The sequence below is a fragment of the Macrotis lagotis genome, chromosome 1 (genome assembly GCF_037893015.1).
Source record: "Macrotis lagotis isolate mMagLag1 chromosome 1, bilby.v1.9.chrom.fasta, whole genome shotgun sequence".
Classification (NCBI taxonomy): Eukaryota; Metazoa; Chordata; class Mammalia; order Peramelemorphia; family Peramelidae; genus Macrotis; species Macrotis lagotis.
The window spans coordinates 318,442,530-318,462,346 of NC_133658.1; the positions used below are offsets into that span (position 1 = coordinate 318,442,530).

The 19,817-nt window shown below is 37.1% G+C and overlaps 1 protein-coding gene across 1 annotated transcript in view; it reads right to left on the reverse strand.

The window, feature by feature from the left end:
• The window catches only part of ANKRD27 (ankyrin repeat domain 27), an 88,701-nt gene that overhangs the window by 67,324 nt on the left and 1,560 nt on the right, over positions 1-19,817 (reverse strand). The window contains exon 2 of the mRNA XM_074211473.1: positions 19,107-19,299. Coding sequence (XP_074067574.1) covers positions 19,107-19,114 — 8 coding nt within the window. The 5' untranslated portion in view covers positions 19,115-19,299. The remainder of the gene's footprint in view (positions 1-19,106; positions 19,300-19,817) is intronic.

Sequence of the window (19,817 nt, forward strand, 5' to 3'; positions counted from 1 at the left end):
GTCTGGGATTGAATGGCCTGTCCAGGACCATAGGGCCGGGTGGATGCTGAGCCTAAGGGGTGGTATGTGGGCTCAGGGCCTCTTGGCCCCCAGGGCCGGTAATCAGTCTACTGCACCACTCAGCTACCCTACAGCACATTTAAGAAGAGGGACAGAGTGAAAGGAGAGAGAAAATATAGTATATGGTAGTGAGGAGGTATGAATGGAGCGAGTTGCAATCAGCAATGGCAACAGTGGAAAAATATGGAAGTAGCTTTTATGATGGACTTATAAAAAATGTGATTCACCCATGACAGAGCTGGTGATGGTGGAACACAGACTGAAGCACATTTTTTTTAATTTTTTTAATTTTTATTTTTTTCTCTTTCCTTTATTGATCATGAGGGAGTGTCTATATTTTGGGGGGGAGGGGGTTTACTCTTAAGAATATTTTAGATTGAGCTGAGGGAAGGGAGTGAAGAGAGACTGCAGAGCTCTGTCCTCTGCCTCTGAAAGAGGACTTTGGGGCTCTAACCACATTCAGATCCTGATCCCAGTCTAGGCCCCCCCCATAGAACAACAGGGCCCCCTGACCTCAGCCCCGTGGCAGAGGGGGGTGATTGTGGTCATTCACAGACCAGGAGGGAGGACAGAGCCTCACACACTGAGACCGTGGTGGGAGTGTCCCAAAAGCTCAGGAAGCACCCCAAAACCAGGCCCAGGCTCGGAAAATCAGCAAGCAGAGAAATAAGAGGAAGACTATTGAGAAATATTTTGCAAATGAGTCCAAGAAGGATCAAAATACTCAGTCTGAAGATGAGGAAGCACAAGCTCCTGAATCTAGAAAAACAGAAATTGGGCTCAGGCTATGACAGAGCTCAAAAAAGACTTTGAAAATCAAATGAGGGAGTGAGAAGAAAAACTGGGAAAAGAAAGGAGAGAGATGCAGGAAAAACATGAAATTGAAGTCAGCAGCTTAGTCAAGGAAATCCAGAAAAAAAATGCTGAAGAAAATAGCATGCTAAAAACCAGCTTAGGTCAAATGGATAAAACAGTTCAAAAAGTTATTGAGGAGAAGAATGCTTTAAAAAGCAAAATTGGCCAGATGGAAAAAGAGATAAGAAAACCCTGAGGAGAACAAATCCTTCAAACAAAGAATAGAATTCAGGGAGATTGATGAATTTACCAGAAATCAGGCATCAATACTTCAAAACCAAAGAAATGAAAAATTAGAAGAAACTGTGAAATATCTCATTGAAAAAACAACTGATATGGAAAACAGACTTAGGAAAGATAATTTAAAAATTATTGGAATACCTGAAAGTCATGATCAGGAAAAGAGCCTTGAAATCATTTTCAAAGAATTACTACAGGAAAATTGCCCTGATATTCTAGAAGCAGAGGGCAAAATAGAAATGGAGAGAATCCACCGATCCCCCTGAGAAAGAGATCCCAAAAAACCAACCCCTAGGAATATTATAGCCAAGTTCCAGAACTCCCAAGTCAAAGAGAAAATATTACAAGCAGCCAGAAGGACACAGTTCAAATATCGTGGAGCTGCAGTCAGGATCACACAGGACTTAGCAGCAACTACATTGGAAGCTCGGAGGGCTTGGAATATAATATACCAGAAGGCAAAAGAGTTCAGAATGCAGCCAAGAATGAACAACCCAGCAAGGCTGAATGTCCTCTTCCAGGGAAAAAGATGGACTTTCAATGAACCAGGGGAATTTCAAATGTTCCTTTTGGAATAGCCAGAGCTGAACAGAAGGTTTGATCTTCAGATACAGGACTCAGGTGAAGCATGGAGATTGGAGGAGAGGGGGGAAATACGAGGGACTTAATGAGGATGAACTGCATGTATAGAAAAATGATACTGATAATATTCATATGAACCTTCTCAGTTAATAGAGCAAGTAGAGGGAGCTTTAATAGTTGAAGCACAGGAGAAAGCTGAATTCAAAGATAAATATGGTATAAAAATGGAGTCAATAGAAAAAAAAGGAAATGGAATAGGAGAAAGAAAAAGGAGAGGGGGAATAGTCCAAGATATTTTGCAAAATAAGATTTTTTTTTTATTACAATGAGCTATTCCAATGATATGGAAGGGGGGAGGCAAGGGGGAATGAGGGAACCTTTGCTCTCATCAGAGATGGCTAGGAGAGGAGACAGCATATATACTCAATGGGGTATAGACATCTGGAGTAAGAAGGAGGGGGGAGCAGGGGGAAGGGGTGGGGATGTGAATAAAGGAGGAGAGGATGGACCATGGGGGGAGACTGGTCAGATATAACACATTTTCTTTTTTACTTCTTGCAAGGGGCTGGGATTGGAAGGCCTGCCCAGGACCATAGGGCTAGGTGGATTCTGGGCCTAAGGGGTGGTATGGGAGCTCAGGGCTTCTTGGCCCCAGAACCAGGGATCTGTCTGCTGTGCCACTCAGTGACCCTACAGCAGAGGCAGAGTGAAAGGAGAGAGAAAATCTAGTACATGGTAGTGGACAAATAAGAAAGGAGGGAGTTGCGATCAGCAATGGCAATGGTGGAAAAATATGGAAGTAACTTTTGTGATGGACTTATCATAAAGAATGTGATCCACCCGTGACAGAGCTGTTGGTGTTGGAACAAAGACTCAAGCACATTTTTTGTTATTATTATTTGGAGGAGGGTGCAGGGCAAGTGAGGCTGGGTGGCCTGCCTGGGGCCACATAGGAGGGTGATCTTTGGGTGTCTGGGGCCAGATTTGGACCCAGGTGCTCCTGGCTCAAGGGCCAATGCTCTGTCTGCCACCCAGCCACCCCTACTATTATTACTATTTTATTTTATTTTGGGTCTTTTTTTTTTTCCTTCTTTTTGGTTTTTTGCAGGGCAGTGGGGATCAGATGGCTTGCATGTCACATGGCTGAGTGATTGTTGGGTTTAGGAGGCTGGATATGGACTCGGGTGCTCGTGGCTCCAGGGCTGGTGCTTAGTCCATTCCACCACCTGGCCATACCTACAATTATTACAATTATTTTTTTTAATTTTAATTTTTTTCTCCCCTTTACTTTTTTCGCCCAAGCAAGTCTATCTATATGCATGGGGGGAGGGGTATTTTGTTTACTTGTAAACAAGAATATTTTATTAATGTAAAAAAAATTTGTACAAAATGAGAATAAAAAATAAATTTAAAAAAAGAATATTTTAGTAATGCATAAAAAAGATCATTTGTACAAAAATAAATATATATATATATATAAATTAAAAAAGTTATCTGAAAGGCAATTTACAGATGAAGAAATCAAAGTGATCCATAGTCATATGAAAAAATTGCTCTAAATCATCAATTAAAGAAATGCAAATTAAAGCATCTCTAAGGTACCACTTCACACCTCTCAGATTGGCCGATGTGACCAGAAAGCACAATGATAAATGTTGGAAGGGATGTGGGAAAACTGGGACACTAATACATTGTTTTGAGTTGTGAACTGATCAACCTTTCTGGAGAGCAATTTGGAATTACACCCAAAGGGCAATAAAAATGTGCATACCCTTTGATCCAGCAATAGCACTACTGGGTCATTACCCTGAAAAGATCAAAAATATTCATAGCAGCTCTGTTTGTGGTGGCAAAGAATTGGAAATCAGGGGCGGCTAGGTGGAGTAGTGGATAAAGCACCAGCCTTGGAGTCAGTAGTACCTGGGTTCAAATCCAGTCTCAGACACTTAATAATTACCTAGCTGTGTGGCCTTGGGCAAGCCACTTAACCCCGTTTGCCTTGCAAAAAAACCTAAAAAAAAAAAAAAGGAATTGGAAATCAAGTGAATGTCTACCAATTGGGGAATGGTTGAACAAATTGTGGTATATGTTATGGAACACTATTGTTCTATTAGAAACCAGGAGGGATGGAAATTCAGAGAAGCCTAGAAAGACTTGCACGAACTGATGAGTGAGACGAGCAGAATCAGAAGAACACTGTACACCTAACAGCAACATGGGTTTGAAGATCAACCTTAATGGACTTACTTGCTCATTCCATCAGTGTAACAATCAAGGACAATTTTAAAGTTATCTGTGAGGGAAAATACCATCGGTATCCAAAGAAAGAATTATGGAGTTTAAACAAAGATCAAAGACCATTACTTTCAATTTCAAAAAAAGTTATGTATTATATACTTTTACTATCTCTTATATTTTATTTTTTCCTTAAGGATATGACTTTTCTGTCAACACATTCAATTTTGATCATTGTATAGCATGAAAACAATGTAAAGACTATCAGACTGCCTTCTGTGGGTGGGGTGGGGGAAGAAAGGGAGGTGGGGGAAAATTGTAGAATTCAAAAAAAAATTTTTTTAAGAAGGTATCTGCAACAAACCTGATGTAATCTCAAATGAAGGGAAACCTGTTATGTAATTGCAGTCCCTTCCTCATGAGGATAGCTCTAAATTATTAGGAAGTTGTTTTTTTTTCTTACATCAAACCTAAGTATACCCCTTTGCAATTTCTACTCATTGCTCCTAGTTTTTTCCCTCTGGGGCCACATTTCTTCAAGTAATCCTCATAAGGTATGAGCTCAAGATCCTTCCCCATACTGTTCACCCTCTTCTGAATACTCTCCTAATTATTAATATCCTTCATAAATGAGCATAGTACTCCAGAAAAATTAATTCTCTGGTGGCCAACACCTTAGTGAAAAGAAAGAAAAACACTGTCCATCTAGGCCTATATCTCAAGTCTTCGTATCTTGAGTCCATCTCGGTTAGTATGTGGCAAGTGCTGGGGATTGAAGGTGATGTACTGCGGACAGTACATTCAGAATCCTGATGATTTCAAGGGTCACTTAAACGAAGACAGAGGGACTGGAGATTGTTTTGTTCTTTAAAGAAGAAAAACAAGGTAATTTAAAAAATGGTAATATTAGGAAGAAATGAGGAAAAGAAGAAAATTTATTATTTCTCATAACTAGGGGGCATAAAAAACACAAAAATGAAGTAAAGGATGAGAGGAACAAGAATCACAAAAACAAAACAAATCAAGGTTGGTTGGACCCATACAAACACAAATATTCTGATATAACAGTAGATTAAACTTAACAGATAGGGATAGGGAAACAGGTGGGGGAGGGTCATTAAAAGGGTAGATCATAATGGGAGAATTAAAAATGAAAGTTTGGTAACAAGTGATGGAGTCTGGCTGAGGAAAAAAGATTTGGGTCATAGAGTAAGAGCACTTTCAATTATAGATCACAAGTACTGGTCACATTCTTTTTCTTCCAGCACTTTCCATTCTAGAATTCACTTGAAATTATTTAAGAGAATATTACATTGTTCACACTCTTTGATCTAGACCACTAAAAGAAAAAAATGGTGCCATCTGTGCCAAAATATTCATAGAAGCACTTTTTTCCTAGTAAAAATGAAACAGTGGGCACCCAATGTACTGGGGGAGAACTAAACAAATTGTGTGATAAGAATGTAATGGAATATCATTGCACTTTAAGAAAAAAAAGGGAAAAAATTCAGAGAAACTGATGCATTGCAAAGACAATAGAACCAGGAGAAAAATATATACAACATAATGTAAATAAAAACACTAAAAGGCAAATGACCATATATTAAAACACAATTAAGTAAATTTGGTACCAGAGAACAGAAAATGAAACATATACCCTTGGTAGAAAAGAAGGATGAAAAATGTTGCACACATTTCAGAGGCAATCTCAATGTGTGCCTTGCTTAATTCTTTTTCTTTGTTAAATGGGAGAATTCTATGGAGGTGTTACAAATTATTAAGAAATTACTGGAATAAAAACAAAAGGCAACAAAAAACTAAAAAAAAAAAGTTCACATCAGACTAACCTCATTCTTTTAGACTGGGTTAGTAGAGGGGCAGGGTCTATGGTATGCTATAGATAACATTTCTCTACCAGAGGCAGCTATTTACAATGCAAATAGAAAACTGGGTCTAGAATCAGGAAAATATATGAGTTCAAATGTGACCTCAGGCATTCCTGAGTAACCCAGGGCAAGTCACTTAACCTCTATTTGTCTCAATATCCTAAACCGTAAAATGACAGTAATAATAATAGCATGAACCTCAAGAGTGAGGATCAAATGAGATATCTGTAAAAATTACTTGGCACATAGTAAGCATATAAATGTTTACGCCCATCTCTTCCCACTTTATAATTGACACAGTTTTTATACTATTTTGTGGGGGGGAGGGAAATGGGCTAGCTAATAATAGTAAAGATAGAAAGTTTATGAACTAGATGGTAGGCAACAGTTTCAAAGAACCTGGCAATTTGGAAGGAGGTTTCCAGTGAAGTGCTCAAGAAATTGATTCATGCTGTTTAATATTTTATCAGTACCTTAGCTCTTCTGGAAATCTTATCAAATCTGCCAAAGACAAAAAGTGGAGATGGAAAGCAACACAGTAGACAACAAATGCAGAATTAAAAAGATCCTGACCAGACAGAACACTGGGCTGACTAATAATATACATTTATCTCTACCAAATTTCAAAGTCTTATGTGACTGTTTTTATTTAATTGAGGTTCTTTTTTTATGAGGAAGGATTTAATGGGGAAGGCATCTAGAAATGGCTTTGATGTTTAACAAGGCATCAAATAAAAGAACTTAAACTTGCTTTCAAGCAATCAATTTAACAAGTATAAAGAAAGCAGTTGTGACTAAATAGCAGGTTCCATGAAAAGGATCTGGGGATTTTAATGGACTGAAAAATCAGGATGAGTCAACAAGTTTCTAAGGCAGCCAAACAAGCTAACCCAATCTTAGGAAGCCAGGATCCATATTACATTTCAGTGGGAAAATTGGTAAGCTCAGCTAGAGTTTCTAGAGAAGGGCACCAAAGAAAGAAGGCAAATAATTCCTTATTTACTTATTATTTCTCAAAACTAGGGGGCATTAAAAAAACACAAAAATGAAGTAAGGAATGAGGGGAACAAGAATCACAAAAATAAAACAAATAAAGGTTGGTTGGATCCATACAAACACAAAGATTCTGATATAACAGTAGATTAAACTTAACAGATAGGGAAACAGGTGGGGGAGGTTTCCTAATAAGTAAAAAGAGTACCAAAATGAATTTTTAGATTTAATTAATTTTTAGATTTTTTTAGATTAAATTAAACTGCCAGTTACTTAATAAGAGTATATTGAAATAAAATTTATTTGGAGAAACAAAATATCAAATATATCAAGACAAATAATGAAAAAGTTGGGAATGAAGGAGTCTCAGCACTTCAAGACTTCAAACTGCATTTAAAAGCAGAAATCATCAAAACAATTTATTAGTAAAAAATAAAGAAAAGATCAAGGAATCATAACTCAATAAGCCAGTGTTGGAATTACCTAGGAAAGAATCATGAATTTGATAAAAACTGCTAAGAAAACTGGAGAGCAATCTGGCAGAGATTAAGTTTAGATCAACAGCTTACATTATACAATAAATGTAAAATGGATACATTACCAGAATATTAAAAAAATCATCCCAATCAGAAGAGAAACAAGCATATACTTTTCACATCTATGGCTAGAAGATGAATTCTAAAACCAAATAAATTATAAGTGTGAGTTTTTCAAGTGGATAATTTTTATTATATGAAATTATATGAAATTTTTTTATTACATAAAAAAGCTTTTATGCAACATAATTAATCTATCTAGGATGAAAAGGAAAGTGGTCAACTGGAAAATATACATATAGATGTTTTCACCAAATCTCTCTGATAAGGGTTTAGAACCTAAGACATATATATATATTAGTTGCCTATATATATATATATGTATATATATAGGCAACTAAAAATATATATAAAATGAAAAACCATTCCCCAATATGGTCATATGAACAAGTAGTTTCCAGAAAAACTACAAACTATTAACAAATCATAGGAAGGAAATTTCCAAGATACTAACAAAATGTAAATAAAAACAATTCAGAGATTTCAACTTATACCTGCCAAGTTAAAGACAATAAAGAATGGGAATAGTCAATATTAGGGGATTGTAAAAAGATAGGAATACACAAGCATTATTACTGAAACTATTAATTAGTATGATGATTCTGAAAAGCAATTTGGAATTATCCTAAGGAAGTGACTAAAATGTCCATATGGGGGCGGCTAGGTGGTGCAGTGGATAAAGCACCAGCCCTGGAGTCAGGAGTACCTGGGTTCAAATCCAGTCTCAGACACTTAATAATTACCTAGCTGTGTGGCCTTGGGCAAGCCCCATTTGCCTTGCAAAAACCTAAAAAAATGAAAAAAAATAAAATGTCCATATAGTATTATTGAAATCAAAGATTTCATTGCAAGGTATGTCACTCCAGGGAGGTCACTAATAAAAAGAAAGATTTCCTATGCATCAAAATACTTTTAACAGTACTTTTTCTAGTAGCCATGATTACTACAGAAGGCGTCTGCGTTCCACTTCCAACAACAGCTCCTGTGGAAATGCTGAGTACTCTGGGGAATTGATCCCCCACCATCCAGATCTTCCTAAATCAGACCCAGGCCACTGCTGGGCAAGTTTCTTCTTCGGAAAGTCGAATCATCCATTCATGACAACTGTATTGGAATCCCCAGAGAACTCAGGAACTTTCCAGGTTGCTCAAGGCACGATCACCTGTGACCCGGCTCAGGAGGCCACGAGGAAGCGGCATGTCAGCGAGCCCAGTAAAATCAACAATGGGCCTTCTGCATGAGCAGCAGAACCCTCCTTGCTGCTCCCCTTGCTTCTGAAGTGTGCTAGGCATCAGAGCCCATTTCCCCTCCCCTCCCCCTTCCCCTTTCCTCTCCCACCTATTCCCTTAGAATAGACAGGCTGTTTAAGTGTAGAAGTAGTTGCGATGTGTGTGTGGTTTTTTTTTAAAGGAAAACAAAAGCAAAACACCAAAAATCAAATAAAAGAAACCACACTGGGTTTTTTTACTATCTGAATCACCTATGTGCTTTCCAGAAGTCTCAGTGACTTCATTTACTTTATTCTCAACAGAAACTAATAAACTTTGAGCAGCCTTTTTTTAATGAAAAAAAAAAAGAATAAGCAAGGCCACGAACAAGAGATATGAAAAAATACCTCACTCTACTTTACAGAATCAAGGTACATGAATATGAAACAGCAAATATTTTCATTTTCTAAATATAATGATTGGTTTTGTATTTTTCTCTTCTTTCTCGTTTTATTTTTTAAAAATTCTTTTATAAGTGAAGGTTTTCTGAAATGGAATATGAAAGAAAATCTAGGTGATAAACATTATATAGATACATATTATACACACACACACACACACACACACACACACACATATATATATAAAACAATAAAAATCTACTTTCTAAAAATACTCATTACTCATCACTCTCCATTCCAATTGCCAAACCCTCCATCTGCCATCATCATTCAAGAACCCTCCTGAAGTTTATTCATCCATGTCACTCTCTTCCTCCTTTTACAAGAAATACACAGCCTTCTCTCTCCTCCCACCTCCTACCCTCATTTAAGGAGACTTCAACAAATACACTGACATCACATCAAACACCCTCAACTCCCAGTTCTTCAGTCCTCTCAACTCTTATGACCTTATCCTTCAAACATTATAGCTAAATACAGGGAGTCACATCCTTAATTATATCATTGCCCACAAGTGTTCTAATCCATAATGTCAAATTCTTAAATCAAAGCCTCCCATTATATCACTCCCTATGCCTCAATCCTCCTAAACCGGTCTTCAACTCTTCCTCTGACCTCCAGGGACCCTTATAATCAACATTCTTTCTCAGAGCACCAATCTTGCTCAGGTTTTATTTCCTTCCTCTCCCAGTTCTGGCCCTCTATTTCAACTCCACGCAATCCTCTACTCTTTTTTTTTTTAAGGTTTTTGCAAGGCAAATGGGGTTAACTGGCTTGCCCAAGGCCACACAGCTAGGTAATTATTAAGTGTCTCAGACCAGATTTGAACCCAGGTACTCCTGACTCCAAGGCCGGTGCTTTATCCACTACGCCACCTAGCCGCCCCAATCCTCTACTCTTGAATCTGTTATTCCTTTATTCTATTACTGCTTATGGCTTGCCAAACCCCAACCCTCTTCATACTACTCTTCTACTTTTGTAGTTAAAATCCCTTAGAAGACTATTTCTCCACTTCCTTTCCTTTCAATCTCTTCCTAACTCTATAATTTGGAATCCCATGTCATAATTCAATTGAAACTACTTTCTTCTGAAGTTACCAATAACTGTTAAATCTAATAGCATGTTCTCAATCCTACTTCTTGACTTCTGAACAACTTTTGATACTGATCATCCTCTTTTCCTTGATACTATCTTCTATGTTTTCATGATACTTTTCTGGTTCTCTTCCTAACTCTAACCATCCCTCAAGTTTACTATGCTAAATCTTCATCCAAGTTGCATCCACTAAATATGGGTATCCCCCAAGAGACATCTGGACTCTCTTCTCTATTATTATTTTAATGATCTCATCTGCTCCCCCTGGATTCAATTATCTCCCAGTGGTGATTCCCAGGGGCAGTTGGGTGGCACAGTACATAGAGAATCAGGAGGATAGGATTTCAAATCTGATTTCAGACACTTGACTCTTACTAGCTGTGTGATCTTGGGCAAGTCACTTAACCTTGACTGCTCATCTAGGACCATCTCCAGTCCTCCTAATTCATATCTGGGCCACTAGATCCAGTTGGTTCTGGAGGAGAAAATGAGGCTGGTGACTTAGCACAGCACCCCCTTGTTCAAATCCAATTCATGTGCTTATCACTGCATCACCTAACTAATGTTGTGGTCTTCTTCAAAAAGGAAGGACAAACATTAGGGATGATTCCCAGATCTAATTATCTAGCCCTAACCTCTCTTCTGACCTCTTGTCTCAGATCTCCAACTGTCTCACAGATATCTCAAACTAGTTATCTTGAAGTTAGTATTTCCAAAACTGAATTACCTCCATTATCTCCAACTACCCACTCCCAAATCCTTCCTCTTCCTAACTTTTCTGTTCCTGAGGAGAGTCACCCAGTTTTAGATACTAGGTATCATTTTCAATTCCTCACTCTTATCTTCCATTATCCCTCCTACTACTCTGAGATCAAGTGATATTCATTGGTTTTGTTTTTTCTTGCACATAACATGTCATCTCTCAACCCATCATTTCCATATCTATCCCCCAAATTTCTCCCTCCTCATATCTCAAAGTCTTCTAGGAGTATAAACTAAAAATGCTACTGTGCCAAGAAGCCTTTCTAGATTCTCTTAACAGCCTAGTTCTCTTTAATGATTTACTCAAATTTAGATAGTTGTTTATAAACTGCCTGGTACACAGCAAGTGTTTAATAAATGTTTGTTGACTGACTACTTCAATTCACCTGCTGTTGAATGGAAGTAAAGAAAATCATGAAACATTACTAGTCAGGTTCACTAGAAATCTCAACTGGCTCTCAGTCCTAATAGATTTTCTATCTCACCACTGCAGCTATTCCAAACTGCTTTTTTTTCCCAAGCCTTCCCAAACCACATGCTTCCCCTGCTGTTCTCTGCAAAGGATTATACATCAAACTCCCTGTGAGGGTTCACTCTCCTCCTCCTTGATCTTATTATAAACACTAGGGGCAGTTGTGAGACAGTATGCCCCAAGTTTATGGATAGATCTAATGTTGTAATTATTCCTGATTTTGATTTATCATTTAGTAAATATTTTTATCTTAATGATGTGACTATGACTATGATTATATTATGATAAAAGGAACGTATAAGTGTAGGCAAAGAAAATACAGGGGCAAATAATAGGAATGGCATCCCATCCCCATCTTAGAGTTGAGTAGTAGGCAGCAGTAATTTTATCTCTCTCAACAGACTCCAAGAAAAGAACTGGGGATCTGCTAGTGTAAGAGCAGATTGGGACTGAGTTGAGAAGGAGGGCAGTACCACAGGAATTACCATGTCTAAGCCATTTTGTATATCCAGTCCCTAGCATAGTGCTTCATATATAATATGTGCTTAATAAATAACTTGTTAAGTGACCAGCATTCTACCACTTTCAGAATTATCATTCTATCCTCTATATAAACACCAGCTCTATCCCATATTTCCTCCTTTAACCCAATATAACTGAGAAAAATCCAAAACTGTTTTTACCCTTAGTTTTCTTCATCAGCAAAGTTCTTCCTAAGCTTTGGCAGTGAAAGCATTCTTTTTCAAAGATTGTACTATTCTTTCCTTTCATATATTTTCTCCATTAGCTAACTTTATTTCCATGTCAGTAGTGATACAGGGGAAGAAGAGAATTTGAATGTAAGAAAGATTTAGGTGGAAATGTAAATTGACTCTTGAGATGTAAATTGACTTGAAGTAGAGAATTATGATTGTAACAGAAATAATTGTAATCTTGGTTATCCTCCCCATTCTTAAAGTATCATTGTTTAATGTTAAAATTGTATCCAGATCTCCTTGGGCTTTACCCTCTTCCTAGTTCCAGGTTGAGTATAGGGGAAGGGAGTTCACCTTTTTGCCCTTGGGATGAGAAGCAAGACATAAAAACCTGACCTGGACTCCAGTTCAGGCTGCTCAGTCTTCTCTGACCACAGCCCAGCCAAGGTTGCTTGGCTGTTCTTTTATCTCTATATCTCTATTTCTCTCTCTCTCTCTCTCTCTCTCTCTCTCTCTCTCTCTCTCTCTCCCTAGCCCTTCCTATGTCTTGTAATCTTTTTAATAAATTTTTGTTTTATTTCTACCCATATTTTCCCAGTCTGAATGATGATTTCTCATAGGCAGAATCGAATCCAAGTAGTCAGTGGCTACAGTAGGACATCCTACATGACTTGATTAGATCAAGGGATAAGGCATGTTTAGGACTCTGATTAAATCTCTCTTTGTCAGCAGTGCAGATGATATTAGCATCTTTGATGGGGTACCCTTGGACTGGATACTTATTGACTCATTAATTGCTATCTCCTAGAGAATGAGTGATTTGAGGAATTTTGGCTAATGCAGATGAGAGTTACTTAGCCATGTAAACAATCAGGGAAGTAAATGGAGAAAGGAAGACAAAAATGTGAGCTAGAGGTTCAAATTCTCTTTCCTTAATCATGTTAATGAAAAGGATCAGTGGCATTCTCAAAAGCCAAAGACCCCTCATAAAACCCACTCAATGTTTATATGCCCTTGGAAAGTGCTCCCGAGGATGGCAATCTACTCTGATTGGTTAACAAGAAAAGAAAGAATGAATAAGATAATGAAAAGTGGGCTTATTCTAAGGAGGGTCTGGGGAGGTGACTGATCACTCAAGTTTAGGTCAAAGAGACTTATTTTTATTATTCAAATTCCCCCTGTCCAGGGCAATCTGGTGGAAAAAAAAAAAAGGAAGGGGTTATCTCTGTTTTAACCTGAATGGCTCAGACTTCAGGTTGAGTAGAAGACAGTAGGCCAGATTTCACCTGAGATAAAATTCTTTGTAAATTTCATCTCATCATTTGCCCTGCCCTACAAAGAATTAGGTTTTGGTCTAATCTCCAAATCAGGAAGAGAAACAATCTTAGATCTCCCTAATATTTGGTTATTTAATAATCATTTCTCTCAAAGGGGATATGGAAACCCAAGTAGGATGAGAAAAGGTCAAGCACTCAGGTTCCTTCTCTCCAAGGAGACTACTAATGGCAACTATGGCCAGGATCCTAAGCTCTGAACTTAAACAGAATGTTCAATTTTGAGTAATTAGGAATAAATCAGCCTTAGACTTATGTCTCAAATCTGTGTTTCTCCTGGAAATTTCAGTATATTTATCTCATGTATAGTTCATCAAAGATGTGCGAGCAAAAGAGACATAGATTAATCATTGCCAAACTATCAATACTGAAAAGGGACAGATTCAATTTCACTCCTCAAAAAAGGATTCATATCAGTTCATGACTATGCAAGACTTCTATCAATGGTGGATACCAACTTCTCCTGCCCCCAGCTACCACTACTCCTAACTTACAGTGTTACCCTATATTCTGGATAATCAAAGAATATACTTCAAGTTTGCTAGAGAGCTAACTTCTCCCCTTCTACATAGACCTCCAGCCTTATGATACTGCCCTACAATATGGAATTCTTTTAGAAAACAATTTTGTGTTGACTTTGTTAGAGAAGAATCACCCTTCTTATCTCATGTATGGTTCAGACTTAAAACAGTCTAACTCCACATGCCAGAGTTACCTTGGTATAATATATAAGCATCAATCAGAGAAACTCAAGTTCATTATCTATCTCAGAAGCTTAATTGCTATGGGACCATGAGCAAGTTACTTCTTTCCTCACCGATATTACCTTCCTCAAATGATTACTGTAAGGTTCAAATAAAATCATATAGATAAATTTGTCACTGTTCTCTCCACCATCAACAATTGTTCTACTTCTCTCTAGGAAGCTTCTAGAGGAAGTTCCTCAGGAATTCTCAATGTTCAGGAACTCTGTGCTGTCCTAAACTCCCCTTTCTGAGACTATGATTTCCACTCCAAGAACTGTGGCTGCCCTGTCCAGCTCCCCAATTTGCTTATTAGAACTCTCTCAATTCCTGAGGACTTGTGATTGAGAAGCTCTGCTGTGGCCTCTCCACAGCTGAAAGAAAGGTGATGCTGAGATGCCTGGGCTGAAGTCAGATCTTAGTTGTCTTATCTCTTATCTTAATCCCTAGCAGGGTCCTTTGCTCTCTTTAGATCTATTGGCTGACAATCAAGACCTGACTTCACTCCAAGCATCTGAGCACTATTTTTCCTCCACTGTGTAGCCTTCCCAAGACAGTGTTCTCTTCACAATAAGACCCTCTTAAGAGAATTCTTCTTTTCTTCCTCACTGGAATACTTCATTGAATCTTTAGAATGTCATTCTTGAGTTTCCTTATCTTTCATTGGTTGACTTTTCTTGCAGAATTTTGGGTCAAAGGATCCTACTCTTCTCCCTCTGAGCCCTTTTAGATCTGCTCTCCCAAATATCTAAAGATGGTGTCAGATAATGCTCAGGCTTCTCTTATCAAAATGTGTAAGATGGAAGTAGCTGCCCCACAAGGTTCTCTCCCCAATGATCCTTTCACCCTAGCATCCAATTTCTTGCTATGATAATCAGATTTGGAACAGGATTTCTTATTATTGCTTATTCCAATTTTTGATAATTGAAATTATTATTAAGGCAAGTCAAGAAATTAACTATTCAGGGGCAGCTAGGTGGTGCAGTGGATAGAGCACTGGCCCTGGAGTCAGGAGTACCTGAGTTCAAATCCAGCCTCAGACACTTAATAATTACCTAGCTATGTAGCCTTGGGCAAGTCCCTTAACCCCATTGCCTTGAAAAATCTAAAAAAAAATTAACTATTCAAAGTATTCCCGTAAGTGTTTAGGTAGATAACATCCCTCATTGTCATATTATGCCTCAGTGCCAAGCTTGTGATATCTCCTCAAATCTTTATTTCCAGTCTATTAATTCATTGATAAATCTTGAAAATTGTTCATTAAAATGCCCATATAAACAATAGCCATTGAATATTACAATTCTTTCAAAAGAAACACTTCCATTTAGACTAGGGTCAAAGTAGGACAAAAACAAATTTATCTATGTATAGCTTGCTACAATTTAAAAAGAAACTTCAGGATGTGGATGACATTTGAAATACACTTCTGGGGAAGACTATGGAAGCTCTAAAGATTTACTTTAATAAGAATTATTATCTATTAATTATCTTGGTATTCTTAGAGCCAAGGAACTAAGAAATAAAATGCAAGTGGATTTTAAGTGAATCTTTGTTGCTGATAAATACTGGAACATCTAGTGTCAAACTGAGCATGTAATTGCTTCATGGGTTATTCATTATTACCCTGTGGACCTGGACACTTTGTCATTTGGATTCAACTAAATATTAACTAACACAATACTAATTAACCAGGTTCTAAGTGAATAATACAGGAGTTAAGAACAGCAATGATCATTCCTATGCCTAATCCACTGACCTCAATGTTGAAACTCAAATACTTTCAAGTAAATTACATGTATACACACACACACACACATACACATACACACACACACACACACACACACACACAATGTGGTTAGTTTTAATGTACATAGTTATCATGTGATCATATATACAATCATGTTCAGAACATATCAGAATGTCCTGCCAATAACTACATTAAGAATTTTTTTTTAGGTTTTTGCAAGGTTAATGGGGTTAAGTGGCTTGCCCAAGATCACACAGCTAGGTAATGAAGTGTCTGAGGTTGGATTTGAATTTAGGTCCTCCTGACTCAGTGCTCTATCCACTGCACCACCTAGCTGCTCCTATGGTGAAGAATATTAAGAAAAACTTTAACTACATTTTTCATACCTGAATTTGGATGATGTTAAGGATAATTTTCAGAGAAACTATAGGAAACTATAGAAAAGATAGTTATTGGTATATGATGACTAAAACTTTTTTCCCCAACAGTACTGATCAGTAACATTTAAACCAAAACTTGTCTGACTGCCATCAGATCTTGGAGTTGGGTTATACTATAAGGGATCAATTGCCATAATGTAAGAATATACTGAATGCTTTACAATAATAAAACAGCATAATTCAAAGTGAGCATATAACCTAGGAAAAATAGTGTTTGTATGATTTTAAGGGGGTTTTTTGGTTGTTTTTTGTTTTGGGGTTTTTTTTGTTTCTTTTTAGTTTTTGCAAGGCAATGGGGTTGGGTGGCCTGCCCAAGGCCACACAGCTAGGCAATCACTATGTGTCTGAGGCCAGGTTTGAGCTCCTGACTCCAGGGCCCATGCTCTATCCACTGAGCCACTTAGCCACCCCTTTTAAGCTCTTTTAACAAAGGGGGAAAAAAACAAAAAAAAAGAAAAGATAATTATTAAGGCCTTAAACCAATATTAGTTATCTAACCAAATATCATTATCTAAATTTCCATTAGGAACACTGTAAACTAAGCTAAATGCATCTTAAATAGAAATACCAAGCATCATAACTGCCAGAGCTCTGGTTCTTCCAGAATAAAAACAAACAAAAACATCCAGGCTTGTACAAATTACATGTGCCAGTTCTGAGGACAACTCACAAGTTGAATCATTATACATTTTTGACAAAGATGACAGAATAATCAGTTTTCTTATAGAATACATACATAGTATAACTTCATATAGTATTTACAAAGTAAATAACAAAGAATCCTAAGAATTGATTATTTTCTTAATCTTTGATTACCCTCTTGAGTAAAGATATTGATCAAAGAAAAAGATCCTTCATTTTCTTAGTGGGGTTTTTTTTTTCAGTTGATGAGCAGCATCTTCAAAAAATTTTTGATCAACCTTGATGGACTGACTGGCTTATTCCATCAGTGCAACAATCAGGGACAATTTGGGGCCATCTGCAATGGAGAATACCATCTGTATCCAGATAAAGAGCTGAGGAGTTTGAACAAAGTTCAACGACTATTCCCTTTAATTTAGAGGGGAAAAAACAGATATCTTATTGTCTGATCTTGTTATCTCTTATACTTTTTGTTTCTTCCTTAAGGATAAGATTTCTCTCTCATCACACTCAATTTGGATCAATGTACAACATGGAAACAAAGTAAAGACTGACAGATTGCTTTCCGTGGGGGAGTGGGGGGAAGGAAGTAAGATTGGAAGAAAAATTGTAAAACTCAAATAAAATCTTTAATAAAAGAAAAAAAGGTCAAAAGGATGGGGAGGGAAATCTCATGCTATTTGAATGATGGATGGTGTCAAGGGTATAAGAAATTGTGAAAATTACTTGCTATATGTTACATATGGGAAAATCAGAATTTGAAAGGGAACCCATTTAGCTTTTCTTTCTGTCCTTACATCTAATCACCATAATAAATGTGACTTGAGGATTGTATCAGTAAAAAAAAAATCTTTGATCAGTATGTAATAGAGTTGGAGGCAGGGTTACATAGAAGAGAAAAAGTAAAATATTCTACTCAGATTTAGCACTAGTCTCTTACTGTCATTGTTCAAGATTCAAATTTCCATACACTAGCATTATCTTGTTTGGACCCAGAAAACATAAGTTTTCAAACCTACAACTGTCAAAATCATAACTGATACTTATCAAGTGCCTCACTGGAAGGGGAGGAGCAAAAGATGTGAAAAGAAGGACATAGAACTTAGAATCAGTTGGAAAGAAGTATATAAACACATACACATGAACACCCCTACATGAAGAGCTATAGAACACTTGTAAAAAAAACAGTATGAGGGGGCAGCTAGGTGGCACAGTGGATAAAGCACCAGCCCTGGAGTCAGGAGCATCTGAGTTCAAATGCGACCTCAGACACTTACTAATTACCTAGCTGTGTGGCCTTGGCCAAGCCACTTAACCCCATTGCCTTGCAAAAATCTAAAAAAAAAAAAAAAAACCAAACTAAAAAACAATATGAGTCAATATATTGCAAGGGAAAAAATATTCAATAAATGTTTATTGAATAAATCAATCAACTAAAAGTTAAGAGACCTGGATTCTGATCCTATATCTGGGACAAACTTGCTCTCTGACTTTGGGCTATTTCCTAACCTGTAAAATGAGAGGATTAGGCAAAAGGTTCAAAAAAGACAGTGAAAGTCAGAGGTTCTTGAATTAGCTTGAGTGCCCTCCACATCTTGTTTTCTCAGGAGCATGATGAACTAAAATCTAAAAGTCTCATCCAGCCTCAACATTCCCTGACTCTGACCCAACTCTAATCTATTACACTTTGTCACCAAATTCATGTACCAGAGTCTGGATCAAAACCATAATTCATAAGATACCACTAGTCATTGACTTTTCAAATAAATACAGAAAGAATAAAGCCAAAATGTGCAAATATTAATTTACATATCAATGCAAATTGCCAGAAAGTTTAACAGGATGATAGCTCAAAAATAAATACTTGTGCTGAATTCACTGGACTTTGCCTGATTATTAATCAAAGATCTATTTTATGGAGATTAATCATAAAGCAGTCCAAAACCTTAGAATACTGTACAACTGTTAAAACAATAAATTAACATCATTTCCAAGACCCACTATCTGTTCCTATCCTGGGGACATTGTGTCAAAAAAAAGTACAAAAGCTATAGTACCTTGACATAAACTTGACACTGTAACACAATGAACCATTAGTGATCCTGTAAAACTAGGAGCCCCTTTCCAATCAATGGTATTTAAAGACAGCCAAACTTAAGGGTCAGGATACACAGCTTCGAAAGTATGCATTCTCTTCATGATGTAAAGTCCCAGTAAAAATCAAATCATGTTTCTGCTCAGTTTCCTCATCTGTAAAATAAAAGGGTTAAACTAAATGGCATCTAATGTCCCTTTCAGCTGTAGAAAACAGATTTTTAACCAGACGAACATTGTATACCCTAACAGCAACATGATGGTCAACCTTAATAGATTTGCTCATTCCATCAGTGCAACAATCAGGTATAATTTGGGGGTATCCGAAATGGAGAATACCATCTGGATCCAGAGAAAGAATCATTAAGTTTAAATAAGGACCAAAGACTAATTACCTTTAATTAAAAAAATTATCTTATAATGTAATTTTGTTATCTCTTATACTTTACTTTTTTTTAAGGATATGATTTCTCTCTCATCACATTCAACTTAGATCAATGTATACCATGGAAACAATGTAAAGACTAAAAGACTGCCTTCTGCAAGGGTTGTGGGGAGGGAAGTGAGATGGGGGGGGATTGTAAAATTCAAAATAAACAAATTAAATCAAAAAAAAAAGAAAATAGATTATTATTGTTATGTGATCAAGGAATCAGTCCTCTAAACCTTAGTTT